Genomic DNA, 21,487 nt, shown 5'->3' with positions numbered 1-21,487 from the left:
AAATTTTACACATAAGCTGATTTCATTACAGTTAAGCAGTCTTACCTTTCCTCAGCGATATCCTCCCGCAGTTTATCCAGCAGACCGCTGAGCTGTTCCCTCTCCTCGCTGTGTTTGGCACTTAGTTCCTGCACAGCCTGTCTGTGGGCCTCCTCCAGGCACTCCTTCTCCTCCTCCATCATCTGCTCCAGCCTCTTCTCCAGCTCCTCCTTCTCCCCCGCCAGCCTCTCCCTGTCCTCCTGCAGCCGCTCCTGGAGCATCCCCTCATAGTCCTTCTCCAGCTGGAGTCTCTCCCTGTCCCAGTCCTCCCTGAGCCTCCTCTCCGTCTCCTCCTGCTGCTTCAGCTTCTCCTCTGCCAACCGGGTGAGGAGAGCCTCCTCCTGACACTCCTGGAGCTGAACTCGTTCCAGCTCCCACTGCTCGGCGAGACGGCTCTCCCTACCCTCCTGCTCCTCGACTAGACGTAACATCTCGTCCTCTAACATGGTCTGGAGCGACGCGTTACTCTGCTCATCCAGCTGAACCTTCTCCCTCTCCCACTCCTCTGACAGCCTCCTCTCCACCTCCTCTATCCTAGCCTTCACCGCCTCCTCGTGGCTCCGCTGTAACGCCACCTTCTCCCTCTCCCACTCCTCCGTTAGTCGCATCTCCGACTCCTCTATCCTAGCCTTCACCGCCTCCTCGTGGCTCCGCTGTAACGCCACCTTCTCCCTCTCCCACTCCTCCGTTAGTCGCATCTCCGACTCCTCTCGCTCTGCCTGGAACTTCAAACTCACCTCCTCTATCCTGGCCTTCACCGCCTCCTCGTGGCTCCGCTGTAACTCCGCCTTCTCCCTCTCCCACTCCTCTGACAGCCTCCTCTCCACCTCCTCTATCCTAGCCTTCACCGCCTCCTCGTGGCTCCGCTGTAACTCCACCTTCTCCCTCTCCCACTCCTCCGACAGCCTCCTCTCCACCTCCGCCCTCTCCTCCCGGAGCTTCCCTCGCTCTTCTTCCAGCCTGACCTGAAGGATCTTGTCGTGCTGCTCGTCCAGCTTGTTGAGTTCCAAGGCGTGAAGTTTCCTCAGTTCCCGCATCTCCGTGTCCACGCCCAGCTCGGCCTCCGCTTGTTGGGCCTCCAGGACTTTCAGCTGCTCCTCCAGGGCAGAAGCCTGGATGTGAGCCTCCAGGAGCTCCTGTCTCAGGCTGCTCACCTAATAGAATAATATATATATATATTTAATGTATTCTTTTATTCATTTATTATTTTATTCATTATTATTTTACCAGGTAAGTTGACTGAAAACACATTCTTATTTACAGCAACGACCTGGGGAATAGTTACATATATGCCATTTGGCAGATGCTTTTATAAAAAATAAAAAAAAAGGGACTTACTTCAGCGAGTGCATACACTTTCATACTGTTGGAATCGAACCCACGCCGCTGGCGTCGCTAGCTCCATGCCCTTACCAAATGAGCCACACAAAAGCCCCTCACCTCCTGCTCCTGCTGGTGCTCCAGCTCCTCCAGCACCCCTGCCTGTCTCTGCTCCAGACAGGCCCGCTCCTCCTCAGCATTCTCTACCTGGGCCTGGAGCTCCAGGGCTCGGTTCTGGATGCCGGACATCTCCCCTCGTAGTGCCTGGAGGAGGTTATTAAAGTGTATTGCGTCTTCAGGATGCCCAGCCCACATTACCTTATAAAACAGTGTATTCACGACTCAAAGATTGCATTTACAGTGTGTTATAAACTGCAGTAGCAAAATATACAATCATACGTGTGCACACACCTGGATCTCCTCCAGGTACTGCAGGGACAAGGCTGCCTTCTGGGCCTCCAGGTCTGCCTTCTGCTCCTCCACCTTCTGGTCAAACTCACTCACCTGCAATGACACGGGGAAAAGGAAATCTGGCTGTATCAGATCCGTCTCTGGGACAAAAAACATGGCACAGTGTGGTCTGTGAGGTCCAACGGTTAGAGCAGCGTGGGTTTGAATCCGACCCACAGCCCTTTGACCCCGTCCTCGTCTTCCTCTACTACAATACGACAGGAGTGGGACCGCCCCATCTAGCTACATCAAATCTCTGAGAAGGTAAACGCAGCACAGTGAAGTATGATGGGAGTGCTTTAGGAATACTGTTGAAACACTGCTAGATATCCAACTGCTAGATATCCAACTGCTAGATAACCAACTGCTAGATAACCAACTGCTAGATATCCAACTGCTAGATAACCAACTGCTAGATATCCAACTGCTAGATATCCAACTGCTAGATATCCAACTGCTAGATATCCAACTGCTAGATATCCAACTGCTAGATATCCAACTGCTAGATATCCAACTGCTAGATATCCAACTGCTAGATACAGGCCCTCCTGTAGCTCAGTTGGTAGAGCACGGCGCTTGCAACGCCAGGGTTGTGGGTTCGATTCCCACGGGGGGGGGGGCCAGTATGAAAAAAAATTGATGCACTCACTAACTGTAAGTCGCTCTGGATAAGAGCGTCTGCTAAATGACTAAAATGTAAATGTGAATATTAAATCTCTCACCTTGCTCTCCAGCTGAGCCTGTAGATCCTCCATCTCTCGGAGGTGCTTCTCTTTCAGCCGCTCCAGCATCATCTCTGCCTCCAGGCTCATGTTGAACAACGGCTGGCCCTCCTCCGAGCCCAGGCCTGGAGACGCTCAATAAATCAAACTTTATTTTATAAAGCCCTTTTTAAAAAATCAGCAGTTGTCACAAAGTCCTATACAGATTCCCAGCCTAAAACCCCAAAGAGCAGTCAATGCAGAAGCAGAATCACAGTGCCACCAGAGGTCTCTTCACAGTCCCCAAGTCCAGAACAGACTATGGGAGGTGCACAGTACTACATAGAGCCATGACTACATGGAACTCTATTCCACATCAGGTAACTGATGCAAGCAGTAGAATCAGATTTAGAAAACAGATAGAAATAAACCTTATGGAACAGCGGGGACTGTGAAGCAACACAAACATAGGCACAGACACATGCATACACACACACGTACACATGGATATTGTGTTGTATATATGTGGTAGTGGAGTATGGGCCTGAGGGCACACACTTAGTGTGTTGTGAATTCTGTAATTAAAGTATTGTAATGTTTTTAAAATTGTATAACTGCCTTAATTTTGCTGGACCCCAGGAAGAGTAGCTGCTGCCTTGGCAGGAACTAATGGGGATCCATAATAAATACAAATACAGTGGCTAGGAAAAATTCCCTTGAAGGCAGGAACCTAGGAAGAAACCTAGAGAGGAACCAGGCTCTGAGGGGTGGCCAGTCCTTTAGTGGCTGTACTGGGTAGAGAGGAACCAGGCTCTGAGGGGTGGCCAGTCCTCTACTGGCTGTACTGGGTAGACCAGAGGAACCAGGCTCTGAGGGGTGGCCAGTCCTCTACTGGCTGTACTGGGTAGAGAGGAACCAGGCTCTGAGGGGTGGCCAGTCCTCTACTGGCTGTACTGGGTAGAGAGGAACCAGGCTCAGAGGGGTGGCCAGTCCTCTACTGGCTGTACTGGGTAGACCAGAGGAACCAGGCTCTGAGGGGTGGCCAGTCCTCTACTGGCTGTACTGGGTAGACCAGAGGAACCAGGCTCTGAGGGGTGGCCAGTCCTCTACTGGCTGTACTGGGTAGAGAGGAACCAGGCTCTGAGGGGTGGCCAGTCCTCTTCTGGCTGTACTGGGTAGAGAGGAACCAGGCTCTGAGGGGTGGCCAGTCCTCTACTGGCTGTACTGGGTAGAGAGGAACCAGGCTCAGAGGGGTGGCCAGTCCTCTCCTGGCTGTACTGGGTAGAGAGGAACCAGGCTCAGAGGGGTGGCCAGTCCTCTCCTGGCTGTACTGGGTAGAGAGGAACCAGGCTCAGAGGGTGGCCAGTCCTCTACTGGCTGTACTGGAAGGATGACAGATGAGGATGGAGTCCAAGAACAACTAACAAGATAATGGTGTGCTCTCTGTCTCTCTCCTGTTCCTCAGCTAATCAATGTGCTTCTTTGACTAACTTGCAGTTGACCGGCCAGAATCACTGATCTACATATCACCTTGCATCCCAAATAACTACTCATTAAGTGATCAAGATTTAGCGATTCTCCATCTTGCCTTGCTCAAAACAGATCCCCCTTAAACACTGTATATTGGATGGCTTTCAGAGAGGATGGGATATGGGTGCGGGGATATGATAGTGGCTGTATTCTACTCCTTTTTTACAGTGATATTTACTGTCACAGGGTGACATTTGGAACGGAACCTACGTTGTGTTCTATTTCTGCCTCCGCATCGCTCTTTGGAGTTTTAGGCCGGGTATCGGTAAAGCCCTTTGTCAAAACTGCTGATGCGAAAAGGGCTTTATAAAATACATTTGATTAAATGTTTTTTTTTTGTATTTCTACGTACCTGGGTCTGACTCCACGCCAGGACTCTTGCTCTCCAGGTCCTCAGAGAGAGAGGGTTTGAGACAGGGCTGAGAGGTGCGGCCCAAGTTGTGGTACTCCTGAAGCTCTGCTTGAAGCTCATCGATGCGATCCTGCAGCGCCTGCCTCGCACACGTTCACCACCAATCAAAACAGAAATATTAGTATTTAAAAACAGAAATACCAGTATTTAAAACATGGCAATTTATCTTTGTAAGTGCACTCTGTCTGAAACGGTTAACAGGTGGTTACAGTTGGTTGATGGATTGATTGTTTTATTGATTGGTTGATTGATTGGTTCCAGTGAGAGCTATTACCTGGCACTGCACCGTGTGTGTGTGTGTGTTGTTTTTGCACTAACTCTTGCACTGGACTCTACCCACACACCCCACACACTCACTTACACCCCAACACACACGTATATTGATGCCACACACACAGACTGCTAAATAGCTAATCGGAGTCCTGGACTACCTGCAATGACACACACTACATACACACACACACACTACATACACACACACACACTACATACACACACACACTACATCCATACACACACACGCTGCTGCTCCTGTCTTATCTATCCTGTTGTCTAGTCACTTTACCCCTACCTACAGTGGGGGAAAAAAGTATTTAGTCAGCCACCAATTGTGCAAGTTCTCCCACTTAAAAAGATGCGAGAGGCCTGTAATTTTCATCATAGGTACACGTCAACTATGACAGACAAAATGAGAAGAAAAAAATCCAGAAAATCACATTGTAGGATTTTTTATGAATTTATTTGCAAATTATGGTGGAAAATAAGTATTTGGTCACCTACAAACAAGCAAGATTTCTGGCTCTCACAGACCTGTAACTTCTTATTTAAGAGGCTCCTCTGTCCTCCACTCGTTACCTGTATTAATGGCACCTGTTTGAACTTGTTATCAGTATAAAAGACACCTGTCCACAACCTCAAACAGTCACACTCCAAACTCCACTATGGCCAAGACCAAAGAGCTGTCAAAGGACACCAGAAACAAAATTGTAGACCTGCACCAGGCTGGGAAGACTGAATCTGCAATAGGTAAGCAGCTTGGTTTGAAGAAATCAACTGTGGGAGCAATTATTAGGAAATGGAAGACATACAAGACCACTGATAATCTCCCTCGATCTGGGGCTCCACGCAAGATCTCACCCCGTGGGGTCAAAATGATCACAAGAACGGTGAGCAAAAATCCCAGAACCACACGGGGGGACCTAGTGAATGACCTGCAGAGAGCTGGGACCAAAGTAACAAAGCCTACCATCAGTAACACACTACGCCGCCAGGGACTCAAATCCTGCAGTGCAAGACGTGTCCCCCTGCTTAAGCCAGTACATGTCCAGGCCCGTCTGAAGTTTGATAGAGTGCATTTGGATGATCCAAAAGAGGATTGGGAGAATTTCATATGGTCAGATGAAACCAAAATATAACTTTTTGGTAAAAACTCAACTCGTCGTGTTTGGAGGACAAAGAATGCTGAGTTGCATCCAAAGAACACCATACCTACTGTGAAGCATGGGGGTGGAAACATCATGCTTTGGGGCAGTTTTTCTGCAAAGGGACCAGGACGACTGATCCGTGTAAAGGAAAGAATGAATGGGGCCATGTATAGTGAGATTTTGAGTGAAAACCTCCTTCCATCAGCAAGGGCATTGAAGATAAAACGTGGCTGGGTCTTTCAGCCTGACAATGATCCCAAACACACCGCCCGGGCAACGAAGGAGTGGCTTCGTAAGAAGCATTTCAAGGTCCTGGAGTGGCCTAGCCAGTCTCCAGATCTCAACCCCATAGACAATTTTTGGAGGGAGTTGAAAGTCTGTGTTGCCCAGCGACAGCCCCAAAACATCACTGCTCTAGAGGAGATCTGCGTGGAGGAATGGGCCAAAATACCAGCAACAGTGTGTGAAAACCTTGTGAAGACTTACAGAAAACGTTTGACCTGTGTCATTGCCAACCAAGGGTATATAACAAAGTATTGAGAAACTTTTGTTATTGACCAAATACTTATTTTCCACCATAATTTGCAAATGAATTCATTAAAAATCCTACAATGTGATTTTCTGGATTTATTTTCCTCATTTTGTCTGTCATAGTTGACGTGTACCTATGATGAAAATTACAGGCCTCTCTCATCTTTTTAAATGGGAGAACTTGCACAATTGGTGGCTGACTAAATACTTTTTTCCCCCACTGTATATGTACATAGCTACCTCAAATACCTGGTACCCCTGCACATGGACTCGGTACCGGTACTCCCTGATAGACATGTTATTACCTGGTACCCCTGCACATGGACTCGGTATCAGTGTTATTTTTTTTACTCTTTATTGTTATTTTATCTTGAACTGCATTGTGGGTAAAGGACCCGTCAGTTAGCATTTCACTGTTAGTCTACGTCGGTTTCCAGTAAGCGTTCTTACCCGGCACTGTTCTTCATAGCTGCTGCGTAGCCGTCTGAGACGCTCCTCCTGAAGGAAGAACTCTGCACTGCCTGGGTCCAGGTCCCCAAACTGAGCAAACAGAACCAACACCAAGGGATTCTTAGGGACAGATCCTTGTACTTCAGATAGATCCTCATTCATATAGCCATAAGCCAGTACTGAATCTCTCAAGATAATTGCTGACGAACAGCAGTGTATAAGCACTGAATATGAAATGGAAACTCATGTGACATGAGATTACTTTGGACCACTCCGTATTACTCTTCAGAAGATGCTAGCCTGAAACGTTTTCTTTTAGACTTTTGTTAAGTGTGAAAGTTAATATCAATACTGTAGAAGAGAATGGTCTTTCACCTTTTCCTTCAGGATGTTATCCAGGTTCCTCTGCAGCTTGCTGACCTGGTTTTCTGCCTCCACCAGTTTCTCAGTGCTGTCCAGCAGCTCCATCTCCAGACGCCTACTTTCCTGAGGGTTGGAGTTAGAGGGTTAGAGTTAGAGTTGAGGGTTAGAGTTAGAGTTGAGGGTTAGAGTTAGAGTTAGAGTCGAGGGTTAGAGTTGAGGGTTAGAGTTGAGGGTTAGAGTTGAGGGTTAGAGTTAGAGTCGAGGGTTAGAGTTAGAGTCCAGGGTTAGAGTTAGAGTCGAGGGTTAGAGTTAGAGTCGAGGGTTAGAGTTGAGGGTTAGAGTTGAGGGTTAGAGTTAGAGTTGAGGGTTAGAGTTAGAGTTGAGGGTTAGAGTTAGAGTTGAGGGTTAGAGTTAGAGTTGAGGGTTAGCGTTAGAGTTGAGGGTTAGAGTTAGAGTTGAGGGTTATAGTTAGAGTTGAGGGTTAGAGTTAGAGTTGAGGGTTAGCGTTAGAGTTGAGGGTTAGCGTTAGAGTTGAGGGTTAGAGTTAGAGTTGAGGGTTATAGTTAGAGTTGAGGGTTAGAGTTAGAGTTGAGGGTTTGAGTTGAGGGTTAGAGTTAAAGTTGAGGGTTAGCGTTAGAGTCGAGGGTTAGAGTTGAGGGTTAGCGTTAGAGTTGAGGGTTAGAGTTAGAGTTGAGGGTTAGAGTTAGAGTTGAGGGTTAGCGTTAGAGTTGAGGGTTAGCGTTAGAGTTGAGGGTTAGCGTTAGAGTTGAGGGTTAGCGTTAGAGTTGAGGGTTAGCGTTAGAGTTGAGGGTTAGCGTTAGAGTTGAGGGTTAGAGTTAGAGTTGAGCGTTAGAGTTGAGGGTTAGAGTTAGAGTTGAGGGTTAGAGTTGAGGGTTAGAGTTAGAGTTGAGGGTTAGAGTTAGAGAGACAGATCACCAGTTTCTCAGTGCTTTTCAGCAGCTCTACACTGAGAACACCTTCCTAATATTGAGTTTGAGTTGCAACCCCCCCCCCCCCCCCCCCCCAGAACAGCCTCAATTCGTCGGGTCATGGACTCTACAAGGTGTCGAAAGCATTCCACAGGGATGCTGGCCCATGTTGACTCCAATGCTTCCCACAGGTGTGTCAAGTTGGCTGGATGTCCTTTGGGCGGTGGACCATTCTTGATACAAACGGGAAACTGTTGAGCGTGAAAAACTCAGCAGCGTGGCAGTTCTTGACACACTCAAACCGGTGCCCCTGGTACCTACTACCGTACCCCGTTCAAAGGCACTTAAATCTTTAGTTTTTTTCCATTCACCATCTGAATGGCACGTATACACAATCATGTCTTCTTCTTCTATGGTATAATGGTTTTCGCAACAATGAAAATGTGCATTCCGCCACCTACTGTGCGGGTGGATAATAAGGTTCCCCCCAAAAAGGAAAACATTTAATACCATACTAACTACCAAAAAATAAGTTCACCAACCAACTAGGGTGGCAGGTAGCTTAGTGGGTAAGAGCGTTGTGCCAGTAACCGAAAGGTCGCTGGTTCTAATCCCCGGGCCGACTAGGTGAAAACTCTGTCGATGTGCCCTTAAGCAAGGCACTTAACCCTAAATGCTCCTGTAAGTCGCTCTGGATAAGAGTGTCTGCTAAATGACTAAAATGTAAATGTAAATGTAAAATCAACCTGCTTTTCTGTAAAATTCTAATCAGGTCCAAACACATGCTCAGAAGCCTCCAGTGTGGGCGGGACATTTCCTAGCGACAAAAGTCCTTGTAGTGCTTCTGCCGTGCAGTCTTGGAGCCCCAAAAACATATCGGCTGCAGATATAATGATATCCAGCTTCTTTGACAGTTGGTGCTGTACAATTAATCACTGTGGCTATAAATGCCACAAAATCCACCTTCTTCACAATGAGTGTATCCAGATCACACGATTGACTGAAAACACTAGCAACTGGATGCAATGCGTCCACCGCCATATCTCCAACACTGTTGCCTCTTGCCCCTTTCGACTCTCTTCACCGCCTCCACATAGGAGATCCGCTGCTCAGCCCTGATCCTTGACACCTCGACCTCCTTCACCCTGACAGGGCACTCAGGGAAGTCCGGAGTATGATCCCCACTACAGCTGCAACATTTTCCATTCACAGATTCTTCAATATTATACTTCTCCCGTCTGCAAACATTTGACACGTCACCATATCCTTTACAATTTCCACACTGTAATGGTTTGGTCACAAATGCTCTCACCGCATACCTCACATATCCAAGCTTTACATATTCAGGTAGAGTCTCCTGAAACAACAACACTATCGACAGGCTTTTCTCCTTCTATTTACCATACGGGCAAATGTTTTTTTGTGTTTTTGTACTTTTACCCCCTTTTCGTGATATCCAAATTGGCGGTTACAGTCTTGTCCCATCGCTGCAACTCCCCTACGGACTCGGGAGAGGCGAAGGTCGAGAGCCACGCGTCCTCCGAAACACGACCCTGCCAAGACGCACTGGTTCTTGACACACTGCTTTCTTCACAGTCCTCGATATTACAAATGGATTTCCCAAATGACCGTCCTTGTCCAAAAAACGCAGTCCAATAAGGAATGCATTATGGGACCGGTCCTTGTCTTCTACTACAACTTTTGGTCGTTTTGCTCCATTCTTTGATTTCACTATTTTCCGTTCATTGTCACACACTTCACTTGCCGCACTTTCGGATTCAAGCACAGTCGCCATTTCCTCCCATTACGAGCCTCATGTCTCAATTCTCTCAAGGCTTAAAAATCCTTCTTCAACCTGTCTCCTCCCCTTCATCTACACTGATTGAAGTGGATTTAACAAGTGACATCAATAAGGGATCATAGCTTTCACCTGGATTCACCTGGTCAGTCTGTCCTGGAAAGAGCAGGTGTTCTTAATGTTTTGTCCAATCAGTGTATGTCCCGATGTCTACTCTCCTGAGCAGCTGTTCTATTGATTTAGACCAGGGGTGTCAAACGCATTCCATGGAGGGCCGAGTGTCTGTGTGGATTTTAGGTTTTTCCTTTCAATTAAGCCCTAGACAACCAGGTGAGGGGAGTTCCTTACTAAGCCCTGGACAACCAGGTGAGGGGAGTTCCTTACTAAGCCCTAGACAACCAGGTGAGGGGAGTTCCTTACTAAGACCTAGACAACCAGGTGAGGGGAGTTCCTTACTAAGACCTAGACAACCAGGTGAGGGGAGTTCCTTACTAAGCCCTAGACAACCAGGTGAGGGGAGTTCCTTACTAAGCCCTAGACAACCAGCTGAGGGGAGTTCCTTACTAAGCCCTGGACAACCAGGTGAGGGGAGTTCCTTATTAAGCCCTGGACAACCAGGTGAGGGGAGTTCTTTACTAATTAGTGACATTAATTCATCAATCAAGTACAAAGAGTTTGAATGAGTTTGACACGTGATTTAGAGCATCACTGCAATCTATTTGGCAACAGTGGAACTTTCTTTCCATTTGTTTCCCTGCTATTTAGAGGTACATCAAACAATATTCACAAACATACAGTTCCGATTGTAGTTGCTGTTACCTTGACAGCTAGTGAGAGGTGGTCTGTGTTGGGTTACCTTGACAGTGAGTGAGAGGTGGTCTGTGTTAGTTACCTTGACAGTTAGTGAGAGGTGGTCTGTGTTGGGTTACCTTGACAGTGAGTGAGAGGTGGTCTGTGTTAGTTACCTTGACAGTGAGTGAGAGGTGGTCTGTGTTAGTTACCTTGACAGCGAGTGAGAGGTGGTCTGCGTTAGTTACCTTGACAGTGAGTGAGAGATGGTCTGTGTTGGGTTACCTTGACAGTGAGTGAGAGGTGGTCTGTGTTGGGTTACCTTGACAGTGAGTGAGAGGTGTTCTGTGTTAGTTACCTTGACAGTGAGTGAGAGGTGTTCTGTGTTAGTTACCTTGACAGTGAGTGAGAGGTGGTCTGTGTTAGTTACCTTGACAGTGAGTGAGAGGTGGTCTGTGTTGGGTTACCTTGACAGTGAGTGAGAGGTGGTCTGTGTTAGTTACCTTGACAGTGAGTGAGAGGTGGTCTGTGTTAGTTACCTTGACAGTGAGTGAGAGGTGGTCTGTGTTGGGTTACCTTGACAGTGAGTGAGAGGTGGTCTGTGTTAGTTACCTTGACAGTGAGTTAGAGGTGGTCTGTGTTAGTTACCTTGACAGTGAGTGAGAGGTGGTCTGTGTTGGGTTACCTTGACAGTGAGTGAGAGGTGTTCTGTGTTAGTACCTTGACAGTGAGTGAGAGGTGGTCTGTGTTAGTTACCTTGACAGTGAGTGATAGGTGTTCTGTGTTAGTTACCTTGACAGTGAGTGAGAGGTGGTCTGTGTTGGGTTACCTTGACAGTGAGTGAGAGGTGGTCTCTGAGGAAGGTCTCGTCGTCTCTGATCTTCTCCATCTCTGCCTCCAGTTCCTCTCTCTGCAGACCAGCCTGCTGCTGTATCTGGTCCATCTCTCTAATGAGCTCCGACCTGACGGACACCAGCTTCTCCCTGTGTTCCTGCTCCAGCTTTCTACAATACACACACAGAGACAGAGGAGGCAATTATATTTCATTCAATTAAATGCAATTTATCCCCTCTATTTTTCCCCAGAGGTAATGGTTAGTTTACAACTAATATTCTCTACACAACAACAGTAAACAGACATCAATGTCTGGAGAGACAAGGTCATAGGCCCATAGAAGAGGAAGGTCATAGGCCCATAGAAGAGGAAGGTCATAGGCCCATAGAAGAGGAAGGTCATAGGCCCATAGAAGAGGAAGGTCATAGGCCCATAGAAGAGGAAGGTCATAGGCCCATAGAAGAGGAAGGTCATAGGCCCATAGAAGAGGAAGGTCATAGGCCCATAGAAGAGGAAGGTCATAGGCCCATAGAAGAGGAAGGTCATAGGCCCATAGAAGAGAAAGGTCATAGGCCCATAGAAGAGGAAGGTCATATGCCCATAGAAGAGGAAGGTCATAGGCCCAAAGAAGAGGAAGGTCATAGGCCCATAGAAGAGGAAGGTCATATGCCCATAGAAGAGGAAGGTCATAGGCCCAAAGAAGAGGAAGGTCATAGGCCCATAGAAGAGGAAGGTCATATGCCAATAGAAGAGGAAGGTGTGTGAATGTGTGTGTGGCGTGTTCCCTGAGGTTGAGGTCATTCATACGTCCGATGGCAGAGTGATGCTGTGTGTGTGTGTGTGTGTGTGTGTGTGTGTGTGTGTGTGTTACCTGAGGTTGAGGTCATTCATACGTCCGATGGCAGAGTGATGCTGTGTGTGTGTGTGTGTGTGTGTGTGTGTGTGTGTGTGGCGTGTTACCTGAGGTTGAGGTCATTCATGCGTTCGATGGCAGAGTGATGCTCGTCCACCTCAGTAGCCAGCTGGGTTTTTAACTTCTCCGCTTTCTCCAGGTCAGAACGAATCTTCACTTTCTCTCTGAGCTCCCGATCTACACGCTCACTGAAGAACCATGGAAGATAAATCAACCTCTGTGTAACCATAAACCCAGTGTTACATGATCATTGATCCTGAGGACTCTTTCTATCTGAGCTCCCGATCTACACGCTCACTGAAGTTAATCAAATATTTACATAACTGAAATACTATTATGAATGACATGCACTTATGAGACGGCTGTAGCAACTCTACGAAAAGAGAAAGAGGGTGTTAGGGTACAAAAAAAACACTAACTCCCTGGCCTTTCTTGAAGTAACACTTGCACTAGTCTTGTTCTACTAGCTCTGACTGCCTGAGATATGTGGTTGTCCCACCTAGCTATCTGAAGATGAATGCACCAACTGTAAGTCTCTCTGGATAAGAGCATCTGCTAAATTACTAAAATGCTGTAGATATGTGAGAGTGTATATGCATTCCACTAAGACTGTCAGCACCAGTGTAGGTTTCTACTCATACTTACAGTAGGTACTGATCTCAGCCTTAATGCTGGCCAGTAGGTACTGATCTCAGCCTTAATGCTGGCCAGTAGGTACTGATCTCAGCCTTAATGCTGGCCAGTAGGTACTGATCTCAGCCTTAATGCTGGCCAGTAGGAATCTGATCTCATCCTTAAAGCTGGCCAGTGGGTTTTGGATCTCAGCCTTAATGCTGGCCAGTGGGTTTTGGATCTCAGCCTTAAAGCTGGCCAGTAGGTTTCTCCTCATACTCACAGTAGGAATCTGATCTCAGCCTTAATGCTGGCGAGTAGGAATCTGATCTCAGCCTTAATGCTGGCGAGTAGGAATCTGATCTCAGCCTTAATGCTGGCCAGTAGGTACTGATCTCAGCCTTAATGCTGGCGAGTAGGAATCTGATCTCAGCCTTAATGCTGGCGAGTAGGAATCTGATCTCAGCCTTAATGCTGGCCAGTAGGTACTGATCTCAGCCTTAATGCTGGCGAGTAGGAATCTGATCTCAGCCTTAATGCTGGCGAGTAGGAATCTGATCTCAGCCTTAATGCTGGCCAGTAGGTACTGATCTCAGCCTTAATGCTGGCCAATGGGTTTCTCCTCATACTCACAGTAGGAATCTGATCTCAGCCTTAATGCTGGCCAGTAGGTACTGATCTCAACCTTAAAGCTGGCCAGTAGGTACTGATCTCAGCCTTAATGCTGGCCAGTAGGTACTGATCTCAGCCTTAAAGCTGGCCAGTAGGTTTCTCCTCATACTCACAGTAGGTACTGATCTCAGCCTTAAAGCTGGCCAGTAGGTACTGATCTCAGCCTTAATGATGGCCAGTAGGTACTGATCTCAGCCTTAATGCTGGCCAGTAGGTACTGATCTCAGCCTTAATGCTGGCCAGTAGGTACTGATCTCAGCCTTAAAGCTGGCCAGTAGGTACTGATCTCAGCCTTAAAGCTGGCCAGTAGGTACTGATCTCAGCCTTAAAGCTGGCCAGTAGGTACTGATCTCAGCCTTAAAGCTGGCCAGTAGGTACTGATCTAAGCCTTAAAGCTGGCCAGTAGGAGTCTGATCTCAGCCTTAAAGCTGGCCAGTAGGTACTGATCTCAGCCTTAATGCTGGCCAGTAGGTACTGATCTCAGCCTTAAAGCTGGCCAGTAGGTACTGATCTAAGCCTTAAAGCTGGCCAGTAGGAGTCTGATCTCAGCCTTAAAGCTGGCCAGTAGGTACTGATCTCAGCCTTAATGCTGGCCAGTAGGAGTCTGATCTCAGCCTTAAAGCTGGCCAGTAGGTACTGATCTCAGCCTTAATGCTGGCCAGTAGGTACTGATCTCAGCCTTAATGCTGGCCAGTAGGTACTGATCTCAGCCTTAAAGCTGGCCAGTAGGTATTGATCTCAGCCTTAATGCTGGCAAGGAGGTACTGATCTCAGCCTTAATGCTGGCCAGTAGGTACTGATCTCAGCCTTAAAGCTGGCCAGTAGGTACTGATCTCAGCCTTAAAGCTGGCCAGTAGGAGTCTGATCTCAGCCTTAAAGCTGGCCAGTAGGAGTCTGATCTCAGCCTTAAAGCTGGCCAGTAGGTACTGATCTCAGCCTTAATGCTGGCCAGTAGGTACTGATCTCAGCCTTAATGCTGGCAAGGAGGTACTGATCTCAGCCTTAATGCTGGCCAGTAGGTACTGATCTCAGCCTTAAAGCTGGCCAGTAGGAGTCTGATCTCAGCCTTAAAGCTGGCCAGTAGGTACTGATCTCAGCCTTAAAGCTGGCCAGTAGGTACTGATCTCAGCCTTAATGCTGGCAAGGAGGTACTGATCTCAGCCTTAATGCTGGCAAGGAGGTACTGATCTCAGCCTTAATGCTGGCAAGGAGGTACTGATCTCAGCCTTAATGCTGGCAAGGAGGTACTGATCTCAGCCTTAATGCTGGCCAGTAGGTACTGATCTCAGCCTTAAAGCTGGCCAGTAGGAGTCTGATCTCAGCCTTAAAGCTGGCCAGTAGGAGTCTGATCTCAGCCTTAAAGCTGGCCAGTAGGTACTGATCTCAGCCTTAAAGCTGGCCAGTAGGTACTGATCTCAGCCTTAAAGCTGGCCAGTAGGAGTCTGATCTCAGCCTTAAAGCTGGCCAGTAGGAGTCTGATCTCAGCCTTAAAGCTGGCCAGTAGGAATCTGATCTCAGCCTTAATGCTGGCCAGTAGGTACTGATCTCAGCCGTAATGCTGGCCAGTAGGTTTCTCCTCATACTCACAGTAGGTATCGGATCTCAGCCTTAAAGCTGGCCAGTGCAGCCCGGTGGATCCCGTTCTTGGTCATGAGGAGCTCGTTCTCCAGAGCCACAGTCAGCTCACCGAGGTTCACTTTGCCCTCCAGGTCAAAATCCAAGGCCTACAGCACAAACATAGACAGAGACACGTCAAAATCCAAGGCCTACAGCACAAACATAGACACGTCAAAATCCAAGGCCTACAGCACAAATATAGCCAGAGACACTTACACAGTGTCAACATTCTCAAGCCAACAAAATAAAAACACTGACTGAAGTGTCAAAAACATATGCCCCCCCCCACCCCACCCCCCTAGAATGAGAGGTAAGATGTTATCACCTGCAGTATCTCAGAGCTGTTCTCGATGCCCTCCTCCGTCCAGGCATCCAGGACGTCCTCAGCGGGGGTGGACCCTGTCCCATCGTCCAGAGTAGAGAACAGACGCATCCCGATGGTACTCGTCATAGCGCTTGTTCTACGGCCCGTCTCATCGAATGGCTGCAAGGAGAGATGGGGGACACCTCTTAAATATTACTAGATACTACAGCAAGATACTGTATGTGTACTTGTCACTGCATTGGTGTGTGGCAGTATCTATTTTAATTGTCTAATACATACATACATTCATTTGTTAGTTCATTCATTCAATAATTAATTCATTCATTTGTTAGTTCATTCATTCAATCCTTCATCCATCCATTTACTAATTCAAGAGTGACTCTTGAATTTTTTTAAAAAAATCAGGAGTTTGGAAAGAAACCACTAAAACGTGGTACAGATGTCTTGCTTTAACATGAGAACTAGACCTAAGATGGGGGTCTTACTGTACCTGTGAGGAGTGTAGTCTTTTGAGCTGTCTGTAAGGTGTGGAGGCAGAGGGGGTGGGGGGCTTGGCGTGGTTCAGAACCCAGGAAGCAAACGCCTGAACGCTCATTATCTCATTAACACTTAGAACCTGGAGGACATCCTCCGTCACCTGGAGACAACAACAATCAGAAACATTTCCCAGCATCCTACTCAGACTCTCAAACCTCCACTTGGGTTACGTCCACCCTATTCCCTGTCTAATTCACTACAGGAAATAGGGAGCCATTTCTTCCACGGTCCTAATTAGCTCCCTACCCCTCTCCTGGGCCCTAAACCCTTCCATGTTCGCAGATCTAAAAGGATATGGATAGGCATCAGCAGTGTAGTGGTGGATCTGTAAGGTCTGGATAGGCATCAGCAGTGTAGTGGTGGATCTGTAAGGTCTGGATAGGCATCAGCAGTGTAGTGGTGGATCTGTAAGGTCTGGATAGGCATCAGCAGTGTAGTGGTGGATCCGTAAGGTCTGGATAGGTATAAACAGTGTAGTGGTGGAGCTTCCACCGTATTGCTTCCAACTTACAGATCAGCAAACATGGAAGGGTTTGGGGGCCAAGGGGATGGGGTAAGGAGGAAACTGGGACCAGCTGATCCCAGATGGTCACCGACTGAACTTCGGTTGAATCCAAAATGGCACCCTATTCCACACATCTACTGTAATGCACTATAAAGATTAGGGTAGCATTTCAGACGATCTCTTTCCTCACCTCCAGCCCCAGGTGGTCACAGAGAGCCAGTAGCTCATGGTGGCTGGCACATCCATCCCAGGGCATAGCCAGCTCCTCGCAGGCCTCCCGAAACCTCTCCTCCAGGCGGTCTGAGAGGGGTGTGATAGAGCCCCGCGGGGTAGAGGGCTCATCAGGGTTCCACAGGTGCAGCTGGCCTACACACACACGCACGCACGCACACACACACAATGATAAGACTTGATTTAAGACCCTGGCTCCCTGAGCATAGGCGTTGAATGTCCTCCATCTCACTCCTATGATCAGGGTCAGTTCAAATTGATTGTTTTATATTTTCCCCTTTTTCTCCCCAATTTAGTGATATCCAATTGGTAGTTACAGTTTTGTCCCATCGCTGCAACTCCCCTACGGACTCGGGAGAGGCGAAGGTCGAGAGCCATGCGTCCTCCGAAACACGACCCTGCTTCTTGACACACTGCTCGCTTAACCCGGAAGCCAGCCGCACCAATGTGTCGGAGGAAACACCATCCAGCTTGCGACCAAAGTCAGCTTGCAGGCGCCCGCCTCGCCACAAGGATTTGCTGAAACGCGATGGGACAAGGAAATCCCGGCCGGCCAAACCCTCCCCTAACCCGGACGACGCTGGGCCAATTGTGTGCCGCCTCATGGGTCTCCCGGTCACGGCCGGCTGTGACACAGCCTGGGATCGAACCCGGGTCTGTAGTGACGCCTCAAGCACTGCAATGCAATGCCTTAGACCACTGCACCACTTGGGAGGCCTGGGGTCAGTTCTACTTGATAATGGAGTTTCAATTTACTTTCTAAATGCGAATGGAATTGACCCCAAAGCTGACTATGATGAATGGCTATCTAGTGGAAATGTTGGCTACAGCAGGTGTAAACAGTAGAGTGAAATGCTTACTTGCATGCTTTTCCTTAAATGTAGTAACTTTACAATAAATGCAGTAACTTTACAATGAATGCAGTAACTTTACAATGAATGCAGTAACTTTACAGTAACTTTACACCCACCTTCTGCCTCGTACTCTTCCGTTCCCCTTTCAAGAGCGTTCCAGCGCTGTGGAAGGAGGAAACAGATAACAACAACGTTAGTTTAAGTGAGTAAACCATCACTTCAAAAAAAAACACAGAGACGAGACAACCCACTTCCTCGTGTGCTAGTGAGCAGTCTCCAAAACGTCGTTGTTGCATCAACCGAGGTTGAGACTAGGTTGGGTTGGGTGGGGACAGCAGCAGGCAGGGTTTGTGTGTCCAACCAAACAGGACAACAGAGCTAATGTGACGGCACGGGCCCCTCTGAAGGTCAAAGGTGAAGCTAGAGATGGTAAACCAGAACAGAGAATTAAAAGAGAGAGAGACCGATCCAAAGCGGACTAAAACCCTCACATTCCTCTTACTATATTTCTCTCTCTCTCACCCTCTTTTTCACTCTTTTTCTTTTTTGCATTTTAAGGACAATTCTCAAAGTGAGCCTAAAAAAGTTAGATTTTGACTTGAACAATCTACATCATAGACATATGTATGCTGCATCACAAAATATATAAGGTCACTTTTTACAAACTAAAAGAGTGAAATTGGTTGTAATAATAAATATGGTAAATAGCAGAATAATAATTCCACAGTTCCCATATGTCTGAAGAGTGATTTCAGGAAGGTGGTTAGAGATCTATTGTGTTGTGGCAGTGTTCAGGCGTCTAAAGCCATCTATTGTCTGGGAAGGAAACACAGTGAAGGAATGAAGAACAGATGGGTCTCTGCTACTCTTTATTCCATCTCTGGGTGTATAGGCATCTGTGAGGGAGGGGTGGAGGGCTTAGCCCATTGTTCCACTGTCAGACACCAAAAAAAGCCCTTCCCAAATCAGGAAGAGCCCCCTGACCCTTCCTCATCTGCTGGTGCACCAGGCTGGAGGCTGGACATTGTTCAACGCAACCCACGGCAGCATCCCAAATGGCACCATATTCCCTATATAGTGCACTACTTTAGACCAGAGAATGGCACCCTATTCCCTATATAGTGCACTACTTTAGGGCTCTGGTCAAAAGTAGTGCACTGTATAGGATCAAAATTAGTGCACTATATAGGGAATTGGGTGCCATTACATTTACATTGGAGTAATTTAGCGGACACTCCTACGCAGAGCAACTTACAGGAGCAATTATGGTTAAGTGTCTTGCTCAAGGGCACAGACAGATTTTTCACCCAAGTCGACTCAGGATTCGAACCTTTCGGTTACTGTCCCAACGCTCTTAACCGCTAAGCTACCTGGGAAACAATCCAAGATGCCTGCCGCCCTGTAGGGAAACAATCCAAGATTAGTCGCTTCGTCCTTGTCAGTGTCTCACCCTGTTTGTCCTTGTCAGTGTCAACCAACCTCCATCTACAGAGAGTAGTCTCAATTTACCAACCTACATATACAGAGAGAGCAGCCTTGGTATGCAGTCTGCATACCATCATAAATATTTGGGGCATTTGCTATAGAGTGAAAATGTGAAAGTCACACTAATGCAGTAAAGGCCTACACAACAGACCAGAGATACACCACATGACCAAAAGTATGTGGACCCCTGCTCGTCGAACATCTCATTCCAAAATCATGGGCATTAATATGGAGTTGGTCCCCCGTTTGCTGCTATAACAGCCTCCACTCTTCTGGGAAGGCTTTCCACTAGATGTTGGAACATTGCTGCGGGGACTTGCTTCCATTCAGCCACAAGAGCATTAGTGAGGTCGGGAACTGATGTTGGGCGATTAGGCCTGGCTCGCAGTCGGCATTCCAATTCATCCTAAAGGTGTTTGATGGGGTTGAGGTCAGGGCTCTGTGCAGGCCAGTCAAGTTCTTCCACACCAATCTCGACAAACCATTTCTGTATGGACCTCGCTTTGTGCACGGGGGCATTGTCATGCTGAAACAGGAAAGGGCCTTCCCCAAAATCTTACCACAAAGTTGGAAGCACAAAATCGTCTAGAATGTCATTCTATGCTGTAGTGTTAAGATTTCCCTTCACTGGAACTAAGGGGCCTAGCCGAACCATAATAATAATAATAATAATAATAATAATATGCCATTTAGCAGACGCTTTTATCCAAAGCGACTTACAGTCATGTGTGCATACATTTTTATGTATGGGTGGTCCCGGGGATCGAACCCACTACCCTGGTGTTACAAGCGCCATGCTCTACCAATTGAGCTACAGAGGACCACAACCATGGAAAAAAGCCCCAGACTATTATTCCTCCTCAACCAAACTTTACAGTTGGCACTATGCATTGGGGCAGGTAGCGTTCTCCTGCCATCCGCCAAACCCAGATTTGTCTGTCGGACTGCCAGATGGTGAAGCGTGATTCATCACTCCAGAGAACGCGTTTCCACTGCTCCAGAGTCCAATGGTGGCGAGCTTTACACCACTCCAGCCGACGCTTGGCATTGCGCATGGTGATCTTAGGCTTGTGTGCGGCTGCTCGGCCATGGAAACCCCTTTCACGAAGCTCTCGACTAACAGTTATTGTGCTGACGTTGCTTCCAGAGGCAGTTTGGAACTCGGTAGTGAGTGTTGCAACCGAGGATTGACGATTTTTACACGCTACATGCTTCAGCAATCGCCGGTCCCGTTCTGTGAGCCGTTGTTGCTCCTAGACGTCTCCACTTCACAATAACAGCACTTACAGTTGACCAGGGCAGCTCTAGCAGGGTCTCTCCTCTCCTCCTTCCCCATGACTCTCTCTCTCTCTCCCTCTCGGTCTCTCCTCTCATGACTCTCTCTCCCCCTCTCTCCTCTCCAATGACTCTCTCTCCCATCTCTTTCTCTGTCCTCTCCCATGACTCTCTCTCTCTCCCTCCCTCTACTCTCCTCCATGATTCTCTCTCTCCCTCTCGGTCACTCCCCCACCCCTCCATCCCTGGCCTGTCTCAACATGAAGATGTGGCGTGGGATAAAACACTGTGGTTGCCTTGACCACCACAACACTGGCAGCATAGTGAACACACACACACACACACCACGGTTGAAAGTTCCCTGGTTCCTATGGTTAAAGTTCCCTGGTTCCTATGGTTAAAGTTCCCTGGTTCCTATGGTTAAAGTTCCCTGGTTCCTATGGTTCCTATTCAGTGTACACACACAGCATGATATTAGTCAATCATTGTCCTGATGCTATTGCTAACATAGCTGAATCAATCTGGTAGGTGTTGTCCTACAGTATCAGCAACGACAAAACAAGAGGTGCTATTTCTGCTCAAGTACAGTAACGGCTTACCAACACCACAACAACCTTGTATAATTGAACCTGGGTTGACTGTGCATTGATCATCTAAGTTCACTGGCATACGTTAGCATTGCTGTTATTAATATATAGGCAACTAGTAGATAGACATAGTTGAGAATAGCCAGAGTTGAGCCTTGTGAAGGCTCTGTGTTAGAGGTGTGTGTGTGTGTGTGTGTGTGTGTGTGTGTGTGTGTGTGTGTGTGTGTGTGTGTGTGTGTCCACATTTCATTTAAAGATCTGGCTTGCATAGCACTAAGCTGATTATCTAAGAATAACACCAACA

The 21,487-nt window shown here is 47.7% G+C and overlaps 1 protein-coding gene across 1 annotated transcript in view; it reads right to left on the bottom strand.

Annotated features, from left to right (window-relative positions):
- nin (ninein (GSK3B interacting protein)) overlaps positions 1-21,487 on the bottom strand; it is a 64,112-nt gene that overhangs the window by 18,192 nt on the left and 24,433 nt on the right. Inside the window, exons 5-18 of the mRNA XM_084181845.1 lie at positions 17,953-17,998; positions 16,942-17,117; positions 16,200-16,346; positions 15,710-15,868; positions 15,355-15,491; positions 12,531-12,671; positions 11,566-11,740; positions 7,233-7,343; positions 6,858-6,947; positions 4,393-4,531; positions 2,532-2,656; positions 1,771-1,863; positions 1,480-1,623; positions 46-1,193 (exon numbers count right to left, since the gene is read on the bottom strand). Coding sequence (XP_084037971.1) covers positions 46-1,193; positions 1,480-1,623; positions 1,771-1,863; positions 2,532-2,656; positions 4,393-4,531; positions 6,858-6,947; positions 7,233-7,343; positions 11,566-11,740; positions 12,531-12,671; positions 15,355-15,491; positions 15,710-15,868; positions 16,200-16,346; positions 16,942-17,117; positions 17,953-17,998 — 2,831 coding nt within the window. The remainder of the gene's footprint in view (positions 1-45; positions 1,194-1,479; positions 1,624-1,770; positions 1,864-2,531; positions 2,657-4,392; positions 4,532-6,857; positions 6,948-7,232; positions 7,344-11,565; positions 11,741-12,530; positions 12,672-15,354; positions 15,492-15,709; positions 15,869-16,199; positions 16,347-16,941; positions 17,118-17,952; positions 17,999-21,487) is intronic.

This window comes from Coregonus lavaretus (assembly GCF_964263955.1).
Source record: "Coregonus lavaretus genome assembly, chromosome: 18".
NCBI classification, from domain to species: domain Eukaryota; kingdom Metazoa; phylum Chordata; class Actinopteri; order Salmoniformes; family Salmonidae; genus Coregonus; species Coregonus lavaretus.
Note: the sequence above shows the minus strand (reverse complement) of the source record. Positions and strands in the feature narration are given on the sequence as shown.